This window comes from Rana temporaria, chromosome 4 (genome assembly GCF_905171775.1).
Source record: "Rana temporaria chromosome 4, aRanTem1.1, whole genome shotgun sequence".
Lineage (NCBI taxonomy): Eukaryota > Metazoa > Chordata > Amphibia > Anura > Ranidae > Rana > Rana temporaria.
The window spans coordinates 466,919,752-466,947,748 of record NC_053492.1 but is presented as its reverse complement, the minus strand read 5'-3'; the positions used below and the strand labels follow the sequence as shown (position 1 = coordinate 466,947,748).

Genomic DNA, 27,997 nt, shown 5'->3' with positions numbered 1-27,997 from the left:
GCGTGCTTTAAAATTTCCCAACAAAAAACGTGCGATGTCGGATTATCCGATCGTGTGTACAGAAGATCGTCGGGAAAAAAAAAATCCAAAGTACAAACACGCATGCTCAGAAGCAACTTTAGCAGAAGTTTCACAAAGGGTGGAGCTAAAGAGCTGAAAAACCACAGAGTTTCGTATTTGTTGGCCATCTGTATGCAATACAAGTTCACGGCCAACGCCCTTCGGATAAAATTCCATGGGTTTGTCTGATGGAAATCCGTTTGCTTATATGAGGCTTTAGACCCCATACACACCATTAGAGTTTCTGCAGATTTTTTGTCTTCATATTATAGGGTTTTGATAAATCTGAAGAAAAAAAATCTGTAGAAAATCTAATAGTGTGTATGGGACCCAAGAGGTTTTCTTCTAAGATTGTCCTGTATGTGGCTCCATCCATCTTCCCATCAACTCTGACCAGCTTCCCTGTCCCTGCTGAAGAAAAGCATCCCCACCACATGATGCGGCCACCACCATGTTTCACGATGGTGTATTCAGGGTGATGTGCAGTGTTAGTTTTCCACCACACATAGCGTTTTGCTTTTAGGCCAAAAAGGTTCAATTTTAGTGTCATGTGACCAGAGCACCTTCTTCCACATGTTTGCCGTGTCCCCTCCCCCACATGGCTTCTCACAAACTGCAAACAGGACTTCTTATGGCTTTTTTTCTCCAATGTCTTTTTTTCTCCAATGTCTTTCTTCTTGTCACTCTTCCATAAAGGGCAGATTTGTGGAGAGACCACTAATAGTTGTCCTGTGGACAGATTCTCCCCCCTGAGCTGTGGATCTCTGCAGCTCCTCCAGAGTTACCATGGACCTCTTGGCTGCTTCTCTGATGAATGCTCTCCTTGTCCGGCCCGGTCAGTTTAGGTGGACGGCCATGTCTTGGTAGGTTTGCGGTTGTGCCATACTCTTTCCATTTTTGGATGATGGATTGAACAGAGCTCCGTGAGATGTTCAAAGCTTTTATAACCTAACCCTGCTTCACACTTCTCCACAACTTTATCCCTGACCTGTCTGGTGTGTTCCTTGGCCTTCATGATGCTGTTTATTCACTAAGGTTCTCTAACAAACCTCTGAGGGCTTCAAAGAACAGCTGTATTCATACTGAGACTAAATGACACACAGGTGGACTCCATTTACTAATTAGGTGACTTCTGAAGGCAATTGGTTCACTAGATTTTAGTTAGGGGTATCAGAGAGAAGGGGGCCGATTACAAATGTAATCTCCACACTTTCAGTTGTAACATGACAACATTTGGAAAATTTCAAGGGGTATAAAAACTTTTTCAAAGAACTGTATCTGAATACATATCACAGGTCCAACGTGGAATGCGATTAGTCATTTATACATATCACAGGCCCGGTCCAGGCTGCGATTGGTCGTTATACATATCACAGGCCCGGTCCAGGCTGCGATTGGTCGTTATACATATCACAGGCCCGGTCCAGGCTGCGATTGGTCGTTATACATATCACAGGCCCGGTCCAGGCTGCGATTGGTCGTTCTACATATCACAGGCCCGGTCCAGGCTGCGATTGGTCGTTCTACATATCACAGGCCCGGTCCAGGCTGCGATTGGTCGTTATACATATCACAGGCCCGGTCCAGGCTGCGATTGGTCGTTATACATATCACAGGCCCGGTCCAGGCTGCGATTGGTCGTTATACATATCACAGGCCCGGTCCAGGCTGCGATTGGTCGTTATACATATCACAGGCCCGGTCCAGGCTGCGATTGGTCGTTATACATATCACAGGCCCGGTCCAGGCTGCGATTGGTCGTTATACATATCACAGGCCCGGTCCAGGCTGCGATTGGTCGTTATACATATCACAGGCCCGGTCCAGGCTGCGATTGGTCGTTCTACATATCACAGGCCCGGTCCAGGCTGCGATTGGTCGTTCTACATATCACAGGCCCGGTCCAGGCTGCGATTGGTCGTTCTACATATCACAGGCCCGGTCCAGGCTGCGATTGGTCGTTCTACATATCACAGGCCCGGTCCAGGCTGCGATTGGTCGTTCTACATATCACAGGCCCGGTCCAGGCTGCGATTGGTCGTTATACATATCACAGGCCCGGTCCAGGCTGCAATTGGTCGTTATACATATCACAGGCCCGGTCCAGGCTGCGATTGGTCGTTATACATATCACAGGCCCGGTCCAGGCTGCAATTGGTCGTTATACATATCACAGGCCCGGTCCAGGCTGCGATTGGTCGTTATACATATCACAGGCCCGGTCCAGGCTGCGATTGGTCGTTATACATATCACAGGCCCGGGCCAGGCTGCGATTGGTCGTTATACATATCACAGGCCCGGTCCAGGCTGCGATTGGTCGTTCTACATATCACAGGCCCGGTCCAGGCTGCGATTGGTCGTTCTACATATCACAGGCCCGGTCCAGACCGCGATTGGTCGTTCTACATATCACAGGACCAGTCCAGACTGCGATTGGTCGTTATACATATCACAGGCCCGGGCCAGGACTGCGATTGGTCGTTATACATATCACAGGCCCGGGCCAGACTGCGATTGGTCGTTCTACATATCACAGGCCCGGTCCAGACCGCGATTGGTCGTTCTACATATCACAGGACCAGTCCAGACTGCGATTGGTCGTTATACATATCACAGGCCCGGGCCAGGACTGCGATTGGTCGTTATACATATCACAGGCCCAGGCCAGACTGCGATTGGTCGTTATACATATCACAGGCCCAGCCGGGAGAGGGATCCATCCTCATACAGAGGACACACACGTGTACACAACATTACACTGCCTACTATATGTAAACAATCATCCCTTCTGCTAGGGATACAATGTATATAAATGTAGCCGTCTGATATCACTTATTGCACATTTGTATCCATCCTGATTGGTGCGTTTGTTATGGATAAAATATGGGGGGTGTCAGCAACAGGTCAATCCACAGGCAGTAAAAGGTGGTGGGGTCCACATATAATACAATGGGGGGGGGGTCCACACATACAGTACAGAGGGGGGGGGGTCCACATATAATACAATGGGGGGGGGGTCCACACATACAGTACAGAGGGGGGGGGGGGTCCACACAAACAGTACAGAGGGAGGGGGGGTCCACACATACAGTACAGAGGGGGGGGGGTCCACACATACAGTACAGAGGGGGGGGGGGTCCACACATACAGTACAGAGGGGGGGGGGTCCACACATACAGTACAGAGGGGGGGGGGTCCACACATACAGTACAGAGGGGGGGTCCACATACAGTACAGAGGGGGGGTCCACATACAGTACAGAGGGGGGGTCCACATACAGTACAGAGGGGGGGTCCACATACAGTACAGAGGGGGGGTCCACATACAGTACAGAGGGGGGGTCCACATACAGTACAGAGGGGGGGTCCACATACAGTACAGAGGGGGGGGTCCACATACAGTACAGAGGGGGGGTCCACATACAGTACAGAGGGGGGGGTCCACATACAGTACAGAGGGGGGGGTCCACATACAGTACAGAGGGGGGGTCCACATACAGTACAGAGGGGGGGTCCACATACAGTACAGAGGGGGGGGGGGTCCACATACAGTACAGAGGGGGGGGTCCACATACAGTACAGAGGGGGGGGTCCACATACAGTACAGAGGGGGGGGGTCCACATACAGTACAGAGGGGGGGTCCACATACAGTACAGAGGGGGGGGTCCACATACAGTACAGAGGGGGGGTCCACATACAGTACAGAGGGGGGGGGGGTGTTTGCAATGGGATGTCTAAGAAGATGATAGGAAGTGATGGGGGGAGGGTCACATTACATACATCATATACCCCCCCCCCCGTATAACTCTACACATTATATACACCCCATAGCAGGCTCTCCCCTCCCCCCATCCATTGTATAGATCACTCCCCGGACTGACCGGCGCTCAGGCACACGATGGCGGACAATATGGCGGCGGCCGGTCCTCCTCGGTGTTTCCGCTCCGTTCGCCTCATCTTCTCTCAGCTACCCCCACCGACCCGCTCTCCCCTCCCCCTCCTCCTCCCGGCCTGCACTGCAACCTCCGCCGTGCACCGCCCCCTTCCAGCGTGCACCGCGACCTCCGTCATTACGTCACATCCTCCTCCGCCATGCTGGGTGAGGGCGGACTCTACTATCCTGCCCACTTCTGGTGCGGAGACCCCGCCCCCCGGTGATGTGTCAGTGGAAGGTCTCCTTAGTGAGGAGATGTCATATCAGTCATATTTCATTCCCAATATAAATACAGAGATGGACTCAGCTTCTCCTCAAGGGGGAAATAATCACTGATCCTCCTCTCTGACACCAACCAGCAACTTCTCTGCCCTGTACCACCTCCACTACACTCTCCATGTTCTGCGCATCCTCCGCCCCCTCCATCCTCCGCGCACTGCGCCCCCTCCATCCTCCGCGTACTGCGCCCCCTCCATCCTCCGCGTACTGCGCCCCCTCTGTCCTCCGCGTACTGCGCCCTTTCTGTCCTCCGTCCTCCGCACACTGCGCCCCCTCTGTCCTCCACCCCTCCATCCTCCGCGTACTGCGCCCTCTCTGTCCTCCGTCCCCCGCGCACGGCGCCCCCTCCATCCTCCGCGTACTGCTCCCCTTCTGTCCTCCGCCCCTCCGTGCACTGCGCCCCTCTGTCCTCCGCGTACTGCCCCCCTCTGTCCTCCGCCCCCTTCGTCCTTCGCCCCCTCTGTCATCCGCACACTGCGCCCCCTCTGTCCTCCGCCCCTTCCATCCTCCGCATACTGCGCCCTCTCTGTCCTCCGCCCCCTCCATACTGCGCCCCCTCTGTCCTCCCCTTCCATCCTCCGCGTACTACGCCCCCTCCATCCTCCGCGCACTGCGCCCCCTCTGTCCTCCACTACCTTTGTCCTCTGCGTACTGCGCCCCCTCTGTCCTCCGCCCCCCTCCGTACTCCGCGTACTGCGCCCCCTCTGTCCTCTGCGTACTGCACCCCCTCTGTCCTCTGCGTACTGCACCCCCTCTGTCCTCCGCGTACTGCGCCCCCTCTGTCCTCCGCGTACTGCGCCCCCTCCTTCCTCCGCGTACTGCGCCCAATCCATCCACCGTGCACTGCGCCCCCTGTCCTCCGCCCCATCTATTCTCCGCGTACTGCGCCCCCTCTGTCCTCCGCCCCCTCCGTCCTCCGTGCACTGCCCCCCCTCTGTCCTCCGTGTACTGCGCCCCCTCTGTCCTCTGCTTACTGCGCCCCCTCCGTCCTCCGCCCCCTCCATCCTTCGCCCCCTCTGTCCTCCTCCCCTTCCATCCTCCGTGTACTGCGCCCCCTCCGTCCTCCGCGCACTGCGCCCCCTCTGTCCTCCATCCTCTGCGTACTGTGCCCCCTCTGTCCTCCACCCCCTCTGTCCTCCGCCCCCTCCATACTCCGCGTACTGCCCCCTTTGTCCTCCGCATACTGCGCCCCCTCTGTCCTCCGCGCACTGCGCCCCCTCTGTCCTCCATCCTCTGCGTACTGTGCCCCCTCTGTCCTCCGCCCCCTACATACTCCGCGTACTGCCCCCTTTGTCCTCCGCATACTGCGCCCCCTCTGTCCTCCGCGCACTGCGCCCCCTCTGTCCTCCATCCTCTGCGTACTGTGCCCCCTCTGTCCTCCGCCCCCTACATACTCCGCGTACTGCCCCCTTTGTCCTCCGCATACTGCGCCCCCTCTGTCCTCCGCCCCCTCCATCCTCCACGTACTGCGCCCCCTCTGTCCTCCGCCCCCTCCATACTCTGCGTACTGCCCCCTTTGTCCTCCGCATACTGCGCCCCCTCTGTCCTCCGCCCCCTCCATCCTCCACGTACTGCGCCCCCTCTGTCTTCTGCCCCCTCCATCCTCCACGTACTGCGCCCCCTCTGTCCTCCGCCCCCTCCATCCTCCACGTACTGCGCCCCCTCTGTCCTCCGCCCCCTCCATACTCCGCGTACTGCGCCCCCTTTATCCTCCGCATACTGCGCCCCCTCTGTCCTCCGCCCCCTCCGTCCACGCAGTGCCGAATCGCAAAAAAATGGCCCGGTCATTGAGCAGCCAATTCCTTCCGGGGCTGAAGTGGTTAAGAGCAACACTTAAAAACAATGTCGCAAATTTTTACGATCCCATAGAAAATATGTAATTCACTTTAGAATGTAATTCGAAAGTGTTTTGCGCATCCTTACACTGCTGGCCAAGGTGGCGGCGATGACGGATACCATTGTAGAGGCTCTTCACTGCCTCATGCCTCTCTCAGCCCATCTATTATTAAACGTATATTTCCTGCCGCCTCCATTAAGAGGAATTTATAGCGTAGGTCACAGAGGACATTGAACGTTCCATCTACGTCCATATAAAAGGTTTTCTATTGATTCGGAGGAAGTGCAGACGGCAACCCAGAATCCTCTAGGAGATCCGTGAGCTTCTCTATTCCAGGAAACACATCGATTGGCGGCGAGGGCCCAATTGCATGTGACATTTGTTTATTAGTAACGCGGGATTAACCCCCTGTTGGCCAATCTTTTTTTTCCCCCCCAGCATTCATCAGGCAACACAGGATCCAATCCACTTTACACAGGAATATCCGATGCCTCTAGGACAGGGGTGCCCAAACTTTTGAAGAGCAAGGCCACTTTAGCGACTTGGGGCTAGATTCAGCAAGAATTTACGCGGGCGTATCTATAGCTACGCCGCGTAAATTCAAAGCTGCGCCGGCGTATCTTCTTTCTGTATTCAGAAAGCAAGATACGCCGAAATTAGGCTAAGATCCGACTGGCGTAAGTCTATTACGCCGTCGTATCTTAGGGTGCATATTTACACTGGCCGCTAGGTGGCGCTTCCGTCGTTTTCGGCATAGAATATGCAAATGACCTGGATACACCGATTCACAAACGTACGTGCGCCCCCCCCCCCGGCGAAATTTTTTACGTCGTTTGCGTAAGGCTTTTTCCGGCGTAACGTTGCTCCTGCTTGGATGAGGCGTACGCAATGTTAAGTATGGACGTCGTTCCCGCGTCGAATTTTGAATTTTTTACGTTGTTTGCGTAAGTCGTTCGCGAATAGGGCTGGACGTAATTTACGTTCACGTCGAAAGCAATGGCGATTTGCGGCGGAATTTCAAGCATGCGCACTGGGATTCTTTCACGTACGTTTGTAAAAAACGTAAAATACGCGGGGTCAACAATAATTTAAATAAAACACGCCTACATCATCCCCATTTGAATTAGGCGGGCTTACGCCGGACCACATACGTTACGCCGCCATAACTTCGGGCGCAAGTTCTTTATGAATACGGAACTTGCGCCCTAATTTACGGCGGCGTAATGGATCGGAGATACGTTACGCCCGCACTAAATTATGCAGGGCTATCTGAATCTAGCCCTTGGTAACCAGTCATGGGCAGTGGCGGCTCTAGGCTTTGCGAGGCCTTAGGCAAAACTTGACATGGGGCCCCACTCACACCCATGATGGGAAAGATAATTCAAGGACAAGAGCCTCTTCCCCACAACCCTGGCCGGTGGTTGCGGGGGGTCTGCAGGCAGGGGGCTTATCAGAATCTGGAACCCCCCTTTAACAAGGTGGCCCCCAGATTCTGCTCTTTAATAACTAAGGGGTGGGGGCCACCCGGTGATGTCACCTGGTGAACCCGCCCCCTTGTGACATCATTGACTGAGGGCATGCTGGGTCATTGACGTCACAAGGAGTGGTGTTACCGATATTCACTGGTTGTTAGGGACGCTGGCAGTCCTGCTCCTGGGTCAGGGCTCTTTACGCTGCCTGAGCACAGCAGCGTTAAGGTCCCCAATCCTTCAAAACTGGGGTAATGCATTGGGTAGGTTAGGAGGCTGCGAGGCCCCTGTGAGTGTGAGGCCTTAGACGACCGCCTAATTTGCCTAAATAAAAAGCCGCCTCTGGTCATGGGCCACAATGAACGGAGCGTGCAGATGACAGGTCCACGTCTACTCTGCATATGCAGACACAAACACAGCCTGCTCTCCTCTATGGGCCCTCCAGTCCTATCCGCCCAGACAGACGCAGACAAATCCCCTTCTGTTTTCTTAAGTGGATCGGATTGGAGATAGACGAGTGTAAATGGACACAAGTCAGTTTACATCTGCCGCTCTATAGAGGTGAATGGAGGGTCCGATTGGGTCCACCTGAAAAAGAGACCAATCGTGTGAAAGGGGCCTAAGGCTGCTTTTACACTGATGCACTGCTGTTTACCTGAACCTCAACTGACCTCAATCTTCCTCAGGATTCCTGCAGGTATCGCTGGCTGCTGATGTCCCCAGTTGGGTATGGCTGGTGGCTGCTGCTGTCCCCAAGACGGGTATGTCTGGTGGCTGCTGCTGGCTGTCCTCCAGGGATGGTATTGCTGGTGGGTACTGCTGGCTGGTACCTCTGGTGGGTACCTCTGGTGGGTACTGCTGTTGCTCTTTTGGTATGTATTGAGGCAATGCTAGCCCCTTTTTGCTTGGGACATATATGGGCTCAAAGAGAGCCTATTGTTCCTATACTTAAATATATGCTATTTTCTTTTTTCGTTTTTAATGATTCCCCTTTGTTGCCCTCTGCAGCCACACTATGGCAGTTGGGTTTGCCCTCTCTGGGCAGTGTAGTTAGTGAGTGATGTATCTGACTTAATATTTTAGCCAATCAGCTTATCTCTTTTGTGCTGAGTCACATTGGACAGTGTAAAGCCTCGTACACACGATCGGACTTCAAACTTTTCCATGGATTTTTGTCTGAAGGGAGTCGGCCGGACTTTTGAAACCGAAAAAGTTTGTCCGATAGAGCGTACACACGATCGGATTTTTTGGAAAACGCTCATTTTGACGTTTGTTGGCAAAAAGTCCAACCGTGTGTACGGGGGTTAAGAGAAAGTCTATCTTAATATGGATTAGCCGCGTGTTGCGATGTATTTACGAAAGTACAAAATTACGAATCCATTAACCGCTTCCATACAGGGCATTTTCACCCCGTTCCTGCCCAGACCAATTTTTCGTTTTCAGCGCTGTTGCACTTTGAATGACAATTGCGTGGTCATGCAACACTGTACCCAAACTAAATGTTTATGTTTTTTTCCTCCCACAAATAGAGCTTTATTTTGGTGGTATTTGATCATCTCTGTGGTTTTTATTTTTTGCACTATAAACAAAAGAAGAGCGACAATTTAAAAAAAAAACACAATATTTTTTACTTTTTTATTTAATAAATATCACAATTTTTTTTTAAAAAATGTTTTTTCCCCTCAGTTTAGGCCAATACGTATTCTTCTACATATTTTTGGTAAAAAAAAAAATCGCAATAATCGTATATTGATTGGTTTGCGCAAAAGTTATAGCGTCTACAAAATAGGTGATAGATTTATGGCATTTTTATTTTATTAATTTTTTTACTAGTATTGGCAGCGATTTGCGATTTTTTACTGTCACCGTGACATTGCGGCGAACACATCGGACACTTTTGACACGTTTTTGGGACCATTCACATTTATACAGCGATTAATGCTATAAATATGCATTGATTACTGTGTAAATGTGACTGGCAGGGAAGGGGTTAACCACTAGGGGGCGTTAAAGGGGTTAATATGTTCCCTAAGGTGTGTTATAACTGTAGGGGGGAGGGGACTCTCTGGGGGAGGAGACCGATGTGTGTTCCTCTGTACTGGGAACACACATTGGTCTCCTCACCGCTGACAGGAGGTGGATCTGTGTGTTTACACACACAGATCCACGCTCTAGATCGCCGGGAACACAGGACGTCATATGACGTCCACCCGGATCGGCGAGGGGTTCCCGCCACCGTCATTTTACAATGACGCGGTATGGAAGTGGTTAAACAAAAATTATTATCTAACAAAATTACAAATTTCGAATCAACGAAAATAAATTAGACAGAATTACGAATCATTCAGTATAAACGAAAATAAAACTGTTACGAAATACGAACGGGTCCGAATAGGAAAACTTGAGTCTTACGAAATACGAACGGGACCGAATAGGAAAACTTAAGTCTTACGAAATACGAACGGGTCCGAATAGGAAAACTTGAGTCTTACGAAATACGAACGGGACCGAATAGGAAAACTTGAGTCTTACGAAATACGAACGGGACCGAATAGGAAAACTTAAGTCTTACGAAATACGAACGGGTCCGAATAGGAAAACTTGAGTCTTACGAAATACGAACGGGTCCGAATAGGAAAACTTGCGTCTTACGAAATACGAACGGGTCCGAATAGGAAAACTTGAGTCTTACGAAATACGAACGGGACCAAATAGGAAAACTTGCGTCTTACGAAATACGAACGGGTCCGAATAGGAAAACTTGAGTCTTACGAAATACGAACGGGACCGAATAGGAAAACTTGAGTCTTACGAAATACGAACGGGTCAGAATAGGAAAACTTGCGTCTTACGAAATACGAACGGGACCGAATAGGAAAACTTGAGTCTTACGAAATACGAACGGGTCCGAATAGGAAAACTTGCGTCTTACGAAATACGAACGGGTCCGAATAGGAAAACTTGAGTCTTACGAAATACGAACGGGACCGAATAGGAAAACTTGAGTCTTACGAAATACGAACGGGACCGAATAGGAAAACTTGAGTCTTACGAAATAAGAACGGGTCCGAATAGGAAAACTTGCTTCTTACGAAATACGAACGGGTCCGAATAGGAAAACTTGCGTCTTACGAAATACGAACGGGTCCGAATAGGAAAACTTGAGTCTTACGAAATTACAAATCTACGGAACGAGACGAACTGGAACAAAAAACTACAACATTTTTTGTTGTGCACATGTCTAATTATATCCCTGCATGTACTGTACTTCCCTAATCATCCTCAGTTTAATAAACCTCTTGCTACAAATTGGAAGCAGTGACTGGACCTTCTCTATACCCAAATGGTTTTCCACCCTCTACCATCACCTGAGTGCTTGGTTAAGTAAAGGTCTACTACTGAATCATTGGTGGACCTGCCCGTATCATGGCTTATCTCAGCTGCTGCCTCTGTTCTTAGACCATTGTTTTCATCAATGTGTTTCGCAGCCAGTTACTCAATGGGATAGAATCCTGTGTTAGGAACTTGTTTCCTAAGTGTTCTCCTGGGCATCTGGTTAATGTAATGCATAACATACTTCAGGTGGTTGTGTAACAGCAAAGACTCAGTGTAAGTCGGCGGTTTGCTTAGGGAACCCTCTGTGCGTTCTGCACATGGAAGAGGGGGTAAGCCCTGGTTTCCAACCTGTGGCCCTTTGGTATACCATGTGCGGCCCTCATCTGTCTTGGGAACATTGATTAGAGTAATAGCATTGATCTCTACTAACCCCATGTAACATGTTTCCAGTATTGTATTTTCTCCTGCAGCATATCCTCAGCCACAAATGAAGCATGCCCACACTCTTATGCTGCCGTACACACGGTCGGAATTTCCGACAACAAATGTTCGATGTGAGCTTGTTGTCGGAAAATCCGACCGTGTGTAGGCTCCATCGGACATTTGCTGTCAGAATTTCCGACAACAAAAATTTGAGAGCTGGTTCTTAAATTTTCCGACAACGGGATGTTGTCGGAAATTTCCGACCGCGTGTACACAATTCAACGCACGAAAAGTGTACGCATGCTCGGAATCACTTAACTTAATTTTTCTCGGCTCGTCGTAGTGTTGTACGTCACCGCGTTCTTGATGTTCGCAATTTCCGACAACATTTGTGTGACCGTGTGTATGCAAGACAAGTTTGAGCCAACATCCGACGGAAAAAAAATCAATGGTTTTGTTGTCGGAATGTCCTATCGTGTGTACGCGGCATTACTCTCATTTCCTCTATTAGGTCTGCAGTTTCTGACAGTCCTCTCAAGCATTCCATACTGTACATTGATCATTATTATGTGTCCAGGGCTTTTTTCAGCAGGAACGTGGGGGAACGCAGTTTCGGCACCTCCAGGACTGAATGTGTGCAAGGGGTGCTGGGGTGTGCTGAATGGTCTGCTGATGCTGGCTGCTGGGGGATCTATTGTAGCTGTGGGGGGGGGGGTCTATTTTAGCATGGGTGGGTCAATTGTTGCTGAGGAAGTCTGTTGTTACTGGTGGGAGATCTATTGCTGGTGGGGGTGGGTCTTATGTTGCTGGGGGGGATAAGTTGTTGCTGGGAGAGATCCACTGTTGAGGGAGGGATCTATAGTTGCTGGCTGCTGGAGGGTCTCTTGATGCTGGCTGTGGGGATATCTGTTGTTGCTGCCGGGGGTCGGTAGTTGCTGGTGGAGTCTATTGTTACTGGGGGTCTATTTTTGCCTGGGGGATATTTGGCAGCTGGTGGTCCATTATTGTTGTAGGAAGATCTATTGTTGCTGGAGGTTCTATTGGTGTTGCTGGCTGCAAGGGATCTATTTTACTGCTTTTCTTGTTATTATTAACAAATTCCATACAAAATTACTTGGCACCAAAAAATTATACTTGGTTCTGTATTCTCTATAAAGGGCACTACTGGAAGGTGGGCAGGGGGTAGAGCCAAGGAATGGTCCTCGGAGGTGGGTAGGGGAGGAGAAATGGGGCGACTCAGAAAGGGGGAGTTCCTGCACCTATACTCTGAGAAAAAAAAGGTCTGTGTGTGGCCCTTTGACAATGTCAGGGACCACATTTAAGGCCTGCTTTAGCTCATAGGTTGACAGCCAAACCAAGCAACTGCTTGGGGCCCCGTGCTGGCCTGGGGCCCCTCCCTCTCAACTTGCTTGCTGCACCGGAGAAGGAAGGTGGATGTTGGAAGAATCAAGAACCAAGAAGCCATCTTCAGCAGCGGCCTAACCCCCCCCCCCCCACTTCTCATCTTGAATTAACCCCCCCCCAGGAGCACCCCTGCTTGAATAAACTCAGCAGCAAACCCCCCCCCCCTTCTCAACTTGAAAACAAATGTCGTCCATTTTGCTTGGGGCCCCCAAATTCCTTCAAAGGGCCCTGGCCACAGGTGTAAGCTCTTAAAGGGGCCAATGTACAGAGTTTAGGTACACACAGCAGATCTTCACCAGAGCACCCCTTAACAAATGATGGACCTTACTGATGAATGCACCGGGTTGTGGCCCTTGGGCACACTTGACATAAGGCAGCTGCCCAGGAATGAATCAGAGTGAGGTACAGGTTAAAGGTCAAGGTGGGCAGCCAACACAAATCAAAGTCAGAACCAGAAATACAGGAATTCAGGAACCAACATGGACTGGAGCCTTGAGTCAGGAAACAAGCCCATTGCTCAGGCAGGGGGTGTTGGCCTGAGCACAGCCAAATAGTGAGGTTTATTTAGACAGGCTTAGCGGGAATGGCTGTGTAGGTTCTCCATCAACCAGTAGATAAAATCCAGAAACACTTATAACTCCCAGTCCTGGAAGAAAGCAGGCTGTAGAGAGGTAAAACAGATTATAGAGAAACACAATTAGTAGATCAGCTTATCTGTGACAGGTCCCTGGGAGAGTTCTTTGCCTCAAATTCTGGTCTGAGGAATAGGCTATAAAGATCACTGATCAGCAAATTGTTTTAATTCAGCCCACATTGGGCCCGGACCTTTAGGCAGCTAAAGAACCCGGCCAGGTTTTGCGATTCGGCACTGCGTCGCTTTAACCGACAATTGCGCGGTCGTGCGACTTGGCTCCCAAACAAAATTGGCGTCCTTTTTTCCCCACAAATAGAGCCTTCTTTTGGTGGTATTTGATCACCTCTGCGGTTTTTATTTTTTGCGCTATAAACAAAAATAGAGCGACAATTTTGAAAAAAATGCAATATTTTTTACATTTTGCTATAATAAATATCCCCCAAAAATATATAAAAAACATTTTTGTTCCTCAGTTTAGGCCGATACGTATTCTTCTACCTATTTTTGGTAAAAAAAAAAAAAAAAAATCGCAATAAGCGTTTATCGGTTGGTTTGCGCAAAATTTATAGCGTTTACAAAATAGGGGATAGTTTTATTGCATTTTTATAAAAAAAATAAAAATGTTTTACTACTAATGGCTGCGATCAGCGATTTTTTTTTGTGACTGCGACATTATGGCGGACACTTTGACACATTTTTGGGACCATTGTCATTTTCACAGCAAAAAATGCATTTAACCCCCTGACGGTAAACCCGAGCGTGACTCGGGGTTGGTTTTACGTTAGGATCGGTAAACCCGAGTCACGCTCGGGCTGGACGGGCTTACCTTTCGCTGGATCCACAGGCTTGGTTTACTCACCTTGTCCCTGGATCCAGCGATGCCACCCGCTGTGTGAGCGAGCGGGTCCTCCTCGCTCGATTCACAGTCCCTGTGTGCCGCCGATCTCCGTTCCCTGCGACGTTACGACGCACGGGGACGGAGAACGGCGCCAAATTCAAAAAAGTAAACAAACACTTTACATACAGTATACTGTAATCTTATAGATTACAGTACTGGATGTAAAAAATACACCCCCCCCTTGTCCCTAGTGGTCTGCCCAGTGCCCTACATGTACTTTTATATAATAAAAACTGTTCTTTCTGCCTAAAAACTGTAGATTGTCCAAAAGTGTCCCTTTATGTCAAAAATGGTTTTAGATCAGCTAGAAAACAGCGATAATAAATTATAATCACTTGCAGAATTGTGCGATAGCGATTTGCGGGGAAATTCGTCATAAAAAAAATAAAATAATGACAGCGACAATTCTGCAACTGCAAATTTCAGTGATTTTGAGTTGATTACATTATTGAATAATTTTTATTATAATTATATTATTTGTTATAATTATTTATAATTATTTATTATATTATAATTTATAATTTTGTTTTAAAAAAAAAAATCATACCCGGGATGCCTACAAGACCCTTGCTTGGTCAGATTTAAGCGAGTTATTCCTAAGAATTGCAGGCCTACAGTATAAAACGCCAATTTCCTTGCAAAATAAATGTACCGCTTTTGGTACGTAATTCCAGACAGAATCATACCGCCAGGGAGGTTAAAATGTATTGTTTACTGTGAAAATGACAATTGCAGTTTGGGAGTTAACCAAAAGGGGGCGCTGAAGGGGTTATGTATGACCTAATATGTGTTTCTAACTGTAGGGGGTGTGGCTGTAGGTGCGACGTCATCGATTGTGTATCCCTATAAAAGGGATCACACGATCGATGATGCCACCACAGTGAAGAACGGGGAAGCTGTGTTTACACACAGCTCTCCCCGTTATTCAGCTCCGGGGAGCGTTCGCGGGACTCCAGCAGCGATGGGCTCCGCGGGTCCCGGAGCTTCGGACCAGGTCGCGGGCCACGGCTGGGCACTAGCACAGAACGTACCTGAACGGTTCCCTTTTTTTTTTGTGCCAATTTTATATAATGAACACTTCATTCACTGCAATGTCAGGTGGTGCGATGTCTCACTTATACTAAACCCTGTATATTCTAGAGCAGTAATGGCGAACCTTGGCACTCCAGATGTTTTGTAACTACATTTCCCATGATGCTCAACTACACTGCAGAGTGCAAGAGAAGCTTGGGAAATGTAGTTACATCTGGTTCGCCGTCACTGATCTTGAGTCTGAAAGTTCTATCTGTGTCACTGATAATAGAACTGTGAGAACCTGATTGGTTATTATCGGTAATCCGGTACCCGGGAGTCACCAAAATGTTTTTGAAATAAACAGAACCACTTTGATTTCCAAGAATTTTATTTTCCTGAGATAGATAAAATCCAAATGATGATACAATGAAGGGGATGGGGGGGGGGGGGGGTACAGGTAAAATGCAGCACGCGCCCCACACTCACTTCCTGTGTGCAGAGCGTCCTCTGCTAGGACTGGGGGTATGACACACAGGGGGGGGGGGGTGGACATGGGGACGACATTAGCAGAAAGCAGTCATTCATTAGCGGCTAATTATTGCAGTGCAGATCCATAAAGCAACATCCGGGAAGGTGCATAGCTCCGTCCACCTCTGCAGTGGGGGGGGGGGGGGCTGGTCCGAGATACCAAACCACTATCATGCGGAAAGAAAAAAGGCCAAGCTCACCAAGTCGTTGGTTGTCCTCACCAGCAAAGAGAGAACGGGGGGCCATCTGCGCCCATTGGAGTGTGGCAAAAAAGGAGAGGTCAGGCATTTCAGTAAAGCCCCAAAGTAGTCATGTGAGTAAAGTGCAATGGACAACAAAAGTGACCAGGTCAACCGTCTCCATTTCAGTGGGAGACAACGGAAAATGACATTTGTACATCTGGAATTTCTCTGCTCCTGTGCGAGAAATATGGAAGCAGCAATCTAGACCTCCTGTAATATGCTAACCTTGACCTGAAAAACACACAGGGGTTTCCTGATGGAGGTGAGCAAAACATTACACGTCTAAGGGTGGAGCACATAATTGTGGAATAAAAAGACAATGAGGGCAGCACCTGGGTAGGGTACTGACCAAGGTGTGCCTGTAGTGTAAGCTTACCGTATATATAAGATAGGATAGAGACCAAAACTACGATGTGTGAAAAAGATGAGCCATCCTCACACTGCCACAGTCTAAGGCTATGCTGTCTCCCTGTCTGGAAGAATGATTAATCATGTTACCCTAGGACACAGTTTGGGTCTAGCCAAACTCTAGGTTACGGTTTGGACCTGCAGCAGTACCCTAGGACACGGCCCGGGCGCTGTTGCCAGCCTCTAGGACATTGGGCCTTGGCCTGTAGGTGTACTCTAGGATGTGATCTGGACTTGTTACCAAACTCTAGGGCAGAGGTCTCCAAACGGTGGCCCTTTGCTTTCCTTTATCCAACCCTTACGGCACCATTTACTTCACTGAAAGGAGACGCTATTTTGCCTAAAACCAACAATGGGGCATAATTCCTGCCCCGACACCAACAATGGGGCACTGTTCTTCCCCCCCAAGACCAAAGATGGAACACTGTTTACTTCCACTGTTTCCTGAAAAAAATTCCCATTCCTGCTGGCCACAGTCTGGCACCCAGAAAGTCTGAAGGACCATAAACTGGCCCTTTGTTTAGACAGTTTGGAGACCCCTGCTCTAGGGCATGGCCATGCAGTTGTACTCTAGGATAGGGTTTGGACCTATACTGCACCCGTACCCTAGGACACCACCTGGACCTGTAGTCATACTCTACGAAAGACCCCAGCTTGTAGTCATACTCTAGGACAGGGTTTGGACCTGTAGCCATACTCAAGTATAACCCAGCCTATAGTCATACTCTGGGTTGGAATTTCAACCTGTAGCCATACTCAAGGAATGGGCCCAACCTGTAAGCATACTCTAGGGTGGAGTTTGGACCTGTAGTCATACACAAGGAAAGGCCCACCCTGTAGGCATTCTCTAGGATGGGGTTTGGGCCTGTAGCAATAGTCTTGGTATGACCCCAGCCTAAAGTCATACTCTAGGATGCAGTTTGGATCTGTAGTCATAAACAAGAGATGGCCCAACCTGTAGGAATTCTCTAGGATGGGGTTTGGGCCTGTAGCCATAGTCTTGGTATGACCCCAGCCTAAAGTCATACTCTAGGATGGAGTTTGGACCTGTAGTCATACTCCATGAATGGCCCAACCTGTAGGCATACTCTAGCACGGGGTTTGTACTCTAGACATGGACCTAGTCTGTAGCCCTAACTCGGTTTTTGTGTTTGGACCTGTAGCAGTACTCTAGGATGTGGCCCAGGCCTGTAGTGTTACTATACACCAAAGCTTCTTGGTAAGAACAAGTAGTGTCATTACTCTCCCAGTACTACTCTAGAACACTTTTTGTAGTGTCACTCTAGAATCCTGTCGTATTCCAGAACAATGTTCCAAAGCTGTAGTGTCTGCCAGTTTTCAGCACCACCTTGGCACTGCCAGATGCACAGGGAGGCCCAATACATCGAGCTCAGGCAAAGTACAGTTTGAAGGGTTAGTTCGTGTTAGCTGTTTGAAACAAGGGTTAAGGCTAAAGGTGATAGATGTGTTTTTTGGGATTAAATTTAGGGGACGAAGGGCTAATTTTAAGCTTGCTTTGAGTCATTTAGCAGTTACACTTTAGGGCCTTGGTGGTAGAAAGGGTCAGAGCTGGCCACCTAATGTTTAATTTATAAATAACGATCCAAAAATAAATCAGACATTTAAAAATATTTTGCTGGATGCTTCTAGTTTATGACAGTAAAAGATGTCTTATTAGAAGGCTTGGGTTCCTTTAGGAGATTCTAGCCTAACATAGGTCATGTGACCCGAGGAATGCCCAGCTGGGCTTTACAGTGCAGCATCCAGTACATTCCCCAATGGGAAGCCACAACAAAAATTTGGGATCCCAATCTATTAGTGATGGCTACCATAGGAAGACATTTGCAGGCAGCTGTCACATTTTACCGCCTGTCAACCCTGCGATGGGTTGGGGGCCAGCCTAAGGTCAAAGGTCAGTTTTATCACGTGTTTTCCGTGCAGAGAATTAAGATACTAAAAACCGGTGTGGCAGTTAAGAGAACTAAAACAGTCCAGTATTGAAAGTTACATCTAGTAGAGTTCATGTAGAATTCAGTCCTGCAGGATTTCCATTGCCAGTATGTGGTTCCAGCCTTTCCTGATAGTAAAGATTGCAGGCAATGTGACTGGAGTCTGTAGTGTTAGAAACATCTAATGAGATTTCGCCATTGGGATGACAACATAAATGGTAGGGAGACACAGTCCACATTTTCTTATGTCGGGAACATATTCCAGGGGTGGGGTACACCGTTCAATGTGTGTCCAGAAAACAATTGAAGATAGTTCATTCTAGAATAGAGTGGAGTGTGACTCTAGAAGGAGATGGATTTAGATTCTATATCACTATTATATAGCTGGTGGGATCAGCGGTACCATTAAGTGCAAGAATTGGGATGAGGTGAATGTTGGGCAGCTGGGCACTGAGCGGGATCAGGAACGTTGCAATGAAAGATCAATGTTACTGGCGCTCAAACCTCGCGACTCCGACAGAAGTTTTGGAGAGCCCTGGCAATAGGAGAGACGGGAACAACAATCAGTGAAAGGTCAAACAGCAAGAGACAGCACTATAAAGGCGGAGGAGGGAGAGGGAGAGAGGGGCAGCACGCTGAGGGCGGAGGAGGAGGAGAGAGAGGCAGCACACCATGAGGGCAGAGGAGGAGAGAGAGGCAGCACACCATGAGGGCAGAGGAGGAGGAGGAGGAGGAGGAGGAGAGAGAGAGGCAGCACACCATGAGGGCAGAGGAGGAGAGAGAGGCAGCACACTGAGGCACTGAGGGCGGAGGAGGAGGAGAGAGTGGCAGCACACCATGAGGGCAGAGGAGGAGGAGGAGGAGAGAGAGGCAGCACACCATGAGGGCAGAGGAGGAGGAGAGAGAGGCAGCACACTGAGGGCAGAGGAGGAGGAGAGAGAGAGGCAACACACTGAGGGCAGAGGAGGAGGAGGAGAGAGAGGCAACACACTGAGGGCAGAGGAGGAGAGAGAGGCAGCACACTGAGGGCAGAGGAGGAGGAGGAGAGAGAGGCAGCACACCATGAGGGCAGAGGAGGAGGAGAGAGAGGCAGCACACCGAGGGCAGAGGAGGAGAGAGAGGCAGCACACTGAGGGCAGAGGAGGAGGAGAGAGAGAGGCAACACACTGAGGGCAGAGGAGGAGGAGAGAGAGGCAGCACACCATGAGGGCAGAGGAGGAGGAGAGAGAGGCAACACACTGAGGGCAGAGGAGGAGGAGGAGAGAGAGGCAACACACTGAGGGCAGAGGAGGAGGAGAGAGAGGCAACACACTGAGGGCAGAGGAGGAGGAGGAGAGAGGCAGCATCACGGGGGCAGGGGAGGAGATGAGAGAGGCAGGTGATATGCAGCACGGGGGGGGGGGGGGGGCAGGTGAGAGGCAGCACTTGGGGTCGGTGAGAGAAACAGCATTACAGAGAGGAAGTATAGAAGGGGTTGTGAGAGGCAGTGCTATAGGATGAGGGTCAGATAAGCTGGTAAGAAGGGAAGCACTCTGGGGAAGAAGGGGAGGTTGAATAAGGTAGCACCAGGAAGAGGTTCAGGTGGGGTTGGGGGCATTACCTGGAAAGACTCATCGCATGATTTGTTGAGATAGTTCAGAGATGCCGCTCGCTTCATGCTGAAAAAGAAGATATAATATTGCACCATAAATACTTAATGGGAAGGGGCAGTGTGATGGGTGCGTGAGACACAGGAGGGGGCAGTGTGATACGGGAGGGGGCAGCGTGATGGGCGTGAGCCACACGAGAGGGGGCAGCGTGATGGGCGTGAGCCACACGAGAGGGGGCAGCGTGATGGGCGTGAGCCACACGAGAGGGGGCAGCGTGATGGGCGTGAGCCACACGAGAGGGGGCAGCGTGATGGGCGTGAGCCACACGAGAGGGGGCAGCGTGATGGGCGTGAGCCACACGAGAGGGGGGCAGCGTGATGGGCGTGAGCCACACGAGAGGGGGAAGCGTGATGGGCGTGAGCCACACGAGAGGGGGCGGCGTGATGGGCGTGAGCCACACGAGAGGGGGCGGCGTGATGGGTGTGTGCGCGACACGGGAGGGTGCGGCGTGATGGGTGTGTGCGCGACACGGGAGGGTGCGGTGTGATGGGTGTGTGCGCGACACGGGAGGGTGCGGTGTGATGGGTGTGTGCGCGACACGGGAGGGTGCGGTGTGATGGGTGTGTGCGCGACACGGGAGGGTGCGGTGTGATGGGTGTGTGCGCGACACGGGATGGTGCGGTGTGATGGGTGTGTGCGCGACACGGGAGGGTGCGGTGTGATTGTTTTGTTGCGTTTTGACATGGGCATGTGTGTTGTAGTGGGTGACACAAGAGGGCGGTGTGTGATGGAAGAGGGTGCAATGCGATTGTTGTTTTTGACACGGGAGTGTGATTGTTGTGTGTGTGTGTAATAGAGGAGGGTGTCTGACACTGTAGTATTCAGTGTGAGGGCAGATGTGACATGGAAAGGGTGCGATTGTGATGTTTGTTGCGTTGGGTTGTTACTTTGAATTGCGCGGTTCAGGCGGTGTTGTTCCCTGTAGTTTCTTCACCAACATTTCGCTGCTCCTGCGAAGGACATCGCGGATCTTCCCCAGAGACCCTGACCTCCTCAGGGCCCCACTGCCGTCCTGTAATAAAATGACACAACTCGCACACCGGGTGTACTACAAGACTAACACTAACACAAATCCAACAGCATGTGTACTTCAACAAACAGCACAAGATGTGTCCAAAACACACACACACACACACACACACACACACTGGGGTTGATTTACAAAAGACAAGTGCAGATGCTCTAGAGCTTAGTAAATTAGGTAAAACTTCACTTTGCAAAAGAAAAAAAAATGCATAGAAATCAGCAGATCTGCTTCCCCTCAGATCTGGAGCAACTATATATTTGCCTTTAGTAAATCAACCCCACAGAGCGTATGCTGTGTACACTGCACAAAAAAACAACACACACACAGTGTGTACACCACGCAGACAACAAACAGCATACACCACATACACAACGTACACTGCACAGAGACTATTTACACAGTCTATGTGCAGACACGACACACACCGTACCCACTGCACACAACAACCTTACACTGTACACAATGCAAATTTAACACACACACACACACACACACACACACCATACCCTGTGCAGACGCGCGCGCACACACAGCGTACCCCGTGCAGACAATATGCGTACCCCACGCACACAGAGCGCACCCTGTGCAGACAACACGTGCACACAGCATACCCTGTGCAGACAACATGCGCGTGCACACAGCGTACCCCATGCAGACAACACACGCGCACACACAGAACGTACCCCATGCAGGCAACGCATGCACACAGTATACCCTGTGCAGACAACATTCCGGCCAAGACACATGAAATTACAGGACACCATTCTAGTCATTCGTTCTGTCATTGTCCAACCAAACCAAACTTTGACACTCACTTGGCATTAGTGCCATTCAGACAAAATTTTGCTAATCATAAATGTTGGGAGGGGGGGAAATGGGGAATTTGGGACTTTAACTGAGGCCATGACCGGGTAAAGTCATCGTGTGCTTCCATCTAGGGTTGTCCCGATACCACTTTTTTGAGACCGAGTACAAGTACCAATAATTTTTTTCCCCAAGTACTCGCCGATACCGATTACGGATACTTTTTTTAATGTCATGTGGCAGTATTTTATTTTATTTTTTTTAAACTTTTATTTTTTACTATTTTTTTTTTTTTAGAGAGGGGGGGGGAGAGTGTTTTGTCAGTGTGTTTTTTTTTTTTTAATTTACATTTTTTAATCAGCCCTGTTGGGGGTCCTTGGAGAGATATCAGGGGTCTTAACAGACCTCTGACATCTCCCCTTTAAGACATAGAAGCTTCTCTCCATTCATAAATTGAAGCATCGTAGGGGGGGGGGGGAGAAGGCAGCACAGAGCGGGGGGGGGGGGGAGAAGGCAGCACAGAGCACGGGAATGGGGTGGAGAAGGCAGCACAGGGGGGGGGGAAAGGCAGCACGGGGGAGGCAGCCCGGGGGGGCTTTAGAAGGCAGCACGGGGGGGGGGGGGGAGAAGGCAGCCTGGGGGGGGAAGGCAGCACGGGGGGGGGGGGAGGCAGCACGGTGGGGGGGGGGGGGAGAGGGCAGCACGGAGAAGACTTGCAACTCCCCTGCCGCACTGATCACCCTGACTGCCCAGGTATCGGGTGAAGTATCGGAGCATTTCCCCGAGTACAAGTACTTGGGGAAATGCTCGGTATCGGGACATCCCTACTTCCATCCCTGTCATTTGGACAAAGGGAGCAACATTGCAGCAGGAGACAGCAAAATTGCAAACAATTTTTGCAATTTTGCTGCCTCCTGCTGCAATGTTACTCCCTTTGTCCTCTGATTAGATAAGGTGAAGATCGTGTGCTCAGTGATCAACATGTGTCAATGTACCAATAGCCTTGTTTGTAGACGATGTGATCTGTGTACATGGCGGCAGCCATAATGATCTTATATCCATGACTTGTAGCCAGAGGTCATGTGATCTAGTGAAACAGAAATTATATTTATGGATAGGTGAAGGAAATCTATTAGTCAAAATAGTGGGATTTGGTAATTGCCGATCTTGTCCTATTGTGGATTACAGTGACAGGTCCACTTTCAGCTCTTTAACCACTTAAGCCCCGGACCAATATGCTGCCTAAAGACCCAAGGGGTTTTTACAGTTCGGGACTGCGTCGCTTTAACAGACAATTGCGCGGTCGTAACAAAATTGGCGTCCTTTTTTTCCCACAAATAGAGCTTTCTTTTGGTGGTATTTGATCACCTCTGCGGTTTTTATTTTTTGCGCTATAAACAAAAATAGAGCGACAATTTTGAAAAAAATGCAATATTTTTTACTTTTTGCTGTAATAAATATCCCCCAAAAACATATATAAAATTATTTTTTTCCTCAGTTTAGGCCGATACGTATTCTTCTACCTATTTTTGGTAAAAAAAAAAAAAAAAATCGCAATAATCGTTTATCGGTTGGTTTGCGCAAAATTTATAGCGTTTACAAAATAGGGGATAGTTTTTTTGCATTTTTATGTTTTTTATTTTTTTTACTACTAATGGCGGCGATCAGCGATTTTTTCTCGTGACTGCGACATTATGGCGGACACTTCGGACAACTTTGACACATTTTTGGGACCATTGTCATTTTCACAGCAAAAAATGCATTTAAATTGCATTGTTTATTGTGAAAATGACAGTTGCAGTTTGGGAGTTAAACACAGGGGGCGCTGAACGTGTTAGGCTTCACCTAGTGTGTGTTTACAACAGTAGGGGGGTGTGGCTGTAGGAATGACATCATCGATCGAGTCTCCCCTATAAAGGGGATCACCTGATCCATGCGCCGCCACAGTGAAGCAGGGGGAAGCCGTGTTTACACACGGCTCTCCCCGTTCTTCAGCTCCGGGGAGCGATCGCGACGGAGCGGCTATAAACAAATAGCCGCGCCGTCGTCCCGGATCGCTCCCCGAGCGGACCCGACCTCCGCATGTACCGGGGGGGGGTCCCGATCGGACCCCCCACCCACGTCTAGCAGAGGACGTACAGGTACGTGATTGTGCCTGTCCGTGCCATTCTGCCGACGTAAATGTACATGAGGAGGTCGGGAAGTGGTTAAGGTTGGAAATTCCACTGGACTGACTCAGTCAGTTATTGGTGAATGGTTATGTGATGACTGGGGCAGGTTGGAAGAATTCCCTTCTGACGATTTCTGCCCAGCTTAAAAAGAAGGTGGCTGTGACCCCTTTTTGGGAGCTTTGGCCGTTGCCCCTGGATATGGCCTTGATGGCATTTCCGCATGTGCTTGTAAAAGTAGGTAGAAAGGAGCACGCGATTGTCCAGTGAATACAAGTTTATAAGACGATTATTGAGAGTAGCATCAAGTAATCAAGCCAACGCGTTTCGGGGGAACAAAGACTCCCCCTGCTTTAGGGCTGTTGCTACATACAAATATTAAATGGGGAAGGATCCCAAGCAGGTGTGTAGCACACAGATAATCCTGCCGGCTGTGTAGATTGGGAAATATATTACACCAACATATATTATATTATTATGCAGCAACAGGCCTGAGGATGTGGGGGGAGTATTTGTTCCCTAAAATGCTTTGGCACGATTACTTGTTACTACTCAATAAAACAATTCCAAACTCACCTTCCAACTTGCATTCACTGGATATAGGGTGCTCCTTTCTACTTACTTGTACAGATTCACTTTCAGGAAATCAGTGCCGACTTCTTCTGCAAATGACAATTTTCTGGGATGTCATACTGACCCCTCTGACTTCAATACTTGAACCACTTAAGACCCGGACCTTTAGGCAGCTAAAGGACCGGGCCAGTTTTTGCGATTCGGCACTGCGTCGCTTTAACTGACAATTGTGCGATCGTGCGACGTGGCTCCCAAACAAAATTAACGTCCTTTTTTCCCCAGAAATAGAGCTTTCTTTAGGTGGTATTTGATCACCTCTGCCGTTTTTATTTTTTGCGCTATAAACAAAAATAGAGCGACAATTTTGAAAAAAAAAGCAATATTTTTTACTTTTTGCTATAATAAATATCCACCAAAAAATATATAAAAATAATTTTTTTCCCCCTCAGTTTAGGTCGATACGTATTCTTCTACCTATTTTTGGTATAAAAAAAAAAAAAAAAAATCGCAATAAGCGTTTATCGATTGGTTTGCGCCAAAATTTATAGCGTTTACAAAATAGGCGATAGTTTTATTGCATTTTTATACATTTTTTACTACCAATAGCGGCGATCAGGGTTTTTTTTCGTGACTGCGACACTTCGGACAATTTTGACACATTTTTGGGACCATTGTCATTTTCACATCAAAAAATGCATTAACAATGCATTGTTTACTGTGAAAATGACAATTGCAGTTTGGGAGTTAACCACAAGGGGGCGCTGAAGGGGTTAACTGTGACCTCATTTGTGTTTCTAACTGTAGGGGGGTGTGGCTGTAGGTGTGACGTCATTGATTGAGTATCCCTATAAAAGGGAACACACGGTCAATAACGGCGCCACAGTGAAGAACGGGGAAGCTGTGTTTACACACAGCTCTCCCTGTTCTTCAGCTCCGGGGACCGATCGTGGGACTCCAGCGGCGATTGGGTCTGCGGCTCCCGGAGCTTTGGACAGGGTCACAGGCGCGCGACCCACGGCTGGGCACTTAAAGAGGACGTACCTGTATGTGCTTGTGCCCAGCCGTGCCATTCTGCCGACGTATATGTGCAGGAGGCGATCCTTAAGTGGTTAATAATGCCTGACCCAGAGCAAGTCTGTGAATTAGAACTTCTGATTCCTCTCCATGCTTATTCTAGGTCAGGGACTCAAAGTATTAAATCTAAGCCAGGAAACGGGCAGCTTCTTCAAGACCCTTCTGAAAGGTTCATACCGATGTTTAATCCTTGGAGATGTTTTATTCATCTACTGTGAGTCCAGTGTTTGATTCTTCTCAAGCTCAGTATAAATTTACTTCTTCACCACGTTTAGTATTTGGGTCTCTAAAAATGCAGTGACAGATCTTGCAGCATCCACAGAAGAATTCTGAAGGTCCTCGTCCAACATCTGTTTCCAGTTAGGAGTCTGGTCTGTGGTTACACCATGACAATTCTCAGGCCTGATCGCAAGACATTCCGGGAGAGCTTGCTTGTTCCTCCAGACAAATCAGTTAAGTAGCCCAAGTCTAATGCCCCGTACACACGAAAAGTCCGATATGAGCTTTTGGTCGGAATTTCCGACAGTGAGTAGGCTCCTTCTGACTTTTCCTGTCGGAATTTCCACCAACAAAAATTTGAGAGCTGGTTCTCAAAATTCCAGACGGAAATTACGATCGTCTGTAGCAATTCCAATGCATCCTCGGAAACAATTCAACACATGCTCGAAAGCATTGAACTTCCTTTTCTCGGATCATGGTAGTGTTGTGCGTCACCGCATTCTTGACGGTCGAAAGTTCCGAGAACTTGTGTGACCGTGTGTATGCAAGCATCACACGATGTGAAACAGGTCAGCCATTTTTTTTCCCCTGTTCACTTCATTATGACTGCATTGTTTTGGTTGTTTTTGGATTTTATTCACTCAATAAAGATGTCGTTTTACGGAGTGCGGCAGTCCGGGATTTCTTTTCATCTCATGTATGCAAGCCAAGCTTGAGCGGAATTCCGATCGTGTGTACGTGGCATAAGCTGCTGCCTTCAGGAGAATGGACACAGGCAGACAAATTTAAAAAGGACCGAATATAATAACCCCTCCTATCATGCTCCGATTTTGTAGCAAAGCAATTGTAGAAGCAGATTACATAAACAGGCAGAGGGGACCCCATATACTTTAATGTACTCCAAGAAAAGTATTTTACGACAAGTCAAAAATCATATTTTCTTAAATCATATTAAAGGGACAGGGGATGAAGAAATTCAGGCACGTTGGGATGTCCAAAATCGGTTCATTTCAGGGGTGAGCAACACAACAAAGTGTCATCAGGTCTAAGAAAACCCATTGGGGGGGGGGGGGGGGTGTTCAACAGAGCCTACAGAACCACCTCAAGAGCCAATGACCAAAGCAAACTTAACGAACATGTGCACCGAGGACCAGGTATCAGACTTGCAAATCTGAGAAAGACGCCGGAGGCTGAAACGTGCAAGAAGCACTAACCAATCTTGTGGGGTGTGCTTTAAAACGGGAACCTTGTCCTCAAGTCCTAAGGCTTGAGTGACGAATTGGTACCAGCTGTTAGTGGAAAGTGAAGCAGGCTGTGCCGTAAGGGGATTTGCACAAATGACAAACATTCAAACTGTCTAAAGCATCCATTCTCAACCAGGGTTCCTTACATCCCTAGGGTTTCTTGAGCGGTGGCTAACTGGCCTCCTATCTGATGGTGCCTGCATAGTTTCAAGTTGAACACCACTTGGTGGAGCCAGTGGCGTAACTGCAAGGGTATCATTCTGGCCACCCCCCGTAAGGACAGCATTCTTCCCAGAACCAGTCATTTTCCCCAATGACCCCCCAATGGACTAAACTTATCAGGGGTTCCCCAAGATCTGAAAATCATCTCAAGGGTTCCTCTGGGGTAAAAAGGTTATGAAAGGCTGGTCTAAAGGGGGCAGAATCAGATTTACTGAGCAGCATTTAGCACATGCAGGCAATGGAGGAAAAATCGCCTTTGGATTCTGTGACGCAGGACACAAAACAAAGAAAAACAATGTCTTGGTTAAGGTGGAAAAAAAAACCCCACAATGGCAAGAAAAGAGGATGCAGGCCTAATGCCGCGTACACACGATCGTTTTTCGGGGGTTCTAAAAAATGACGTTTCTTTTTAAGGTCATTAAAAACGATAGTGTGAGGGCTTCAGAGCATTTTTCGGGTTCTAAAAAAATGGCCAAAAACAAAATTTGAACATGCTCTATTTTTTCGCAACGTTTTTAACGTTGTCGTTTTTAAGGTTGTAAAAAATGGTCGTGTGTGGGCTTTAACGACGTGAAAAATCCGCGCATGCTCAGAAGCAACT

At 48.9% G+C, this 27,997-nt stretch overlaps 2 protein-coding genes across 3 annotated transcripts in view; both read right to left on the bottom strand.

Moving 5' to 3' along the window:
• PTK7 (protein tyrosine kinase 7 (inactive)) overlaps positions 1 to 4,058 on the bottom strand; it is a 57,959-nt gene extending 53,901 nt beyond the window's left edge. Inside the window, exon 1 of the mRNA XM_040351715.1 lies at positions 3,943 to 4,058. Coding sequence (XP_040207649.1) covers positions 3,943 to 4,018 — 76 coding nt within the window. The 5' untranslated portion in view covers positions 4,019 to 4,058. The remainder of the gene's footprint in view (positions 1 to 3,942) is intronic.
• A 13,291-nt stretch (positions 4,059 to 17,349) lies between these two features.
• Positions 17,350 to 27,997, bottom strand: part of KLC4 (kinesin light chain 4) — a 59,706-nt gene continuing 49,058 nt past the window's right edge. For both annotated transcript variants that reach the window (XM_040351712.1, XM_040351713.1), the window contains exons 13-15: positions 20,953 to 21,077; positions 20,017 to 20,074; positions 17,350 to 18,951 (exon numbers count right to left, since the gene is read on the bottom strand). In XM_040351712.1, coding sequence (XP_040207646.1) covers positions 18,877 to 18,951; positions 20,017 to 20,074; positions 20,953 to 21,077 — 258 coding nt within the window. In that variant the 3' untranslated portion in view covers positions 17,350 to 18,876. The remainder of the gene's footprint in view (positions 18,952 to 20,016; positions 20,075 to 20,952; positions 21,078 to 27,997) is intronic.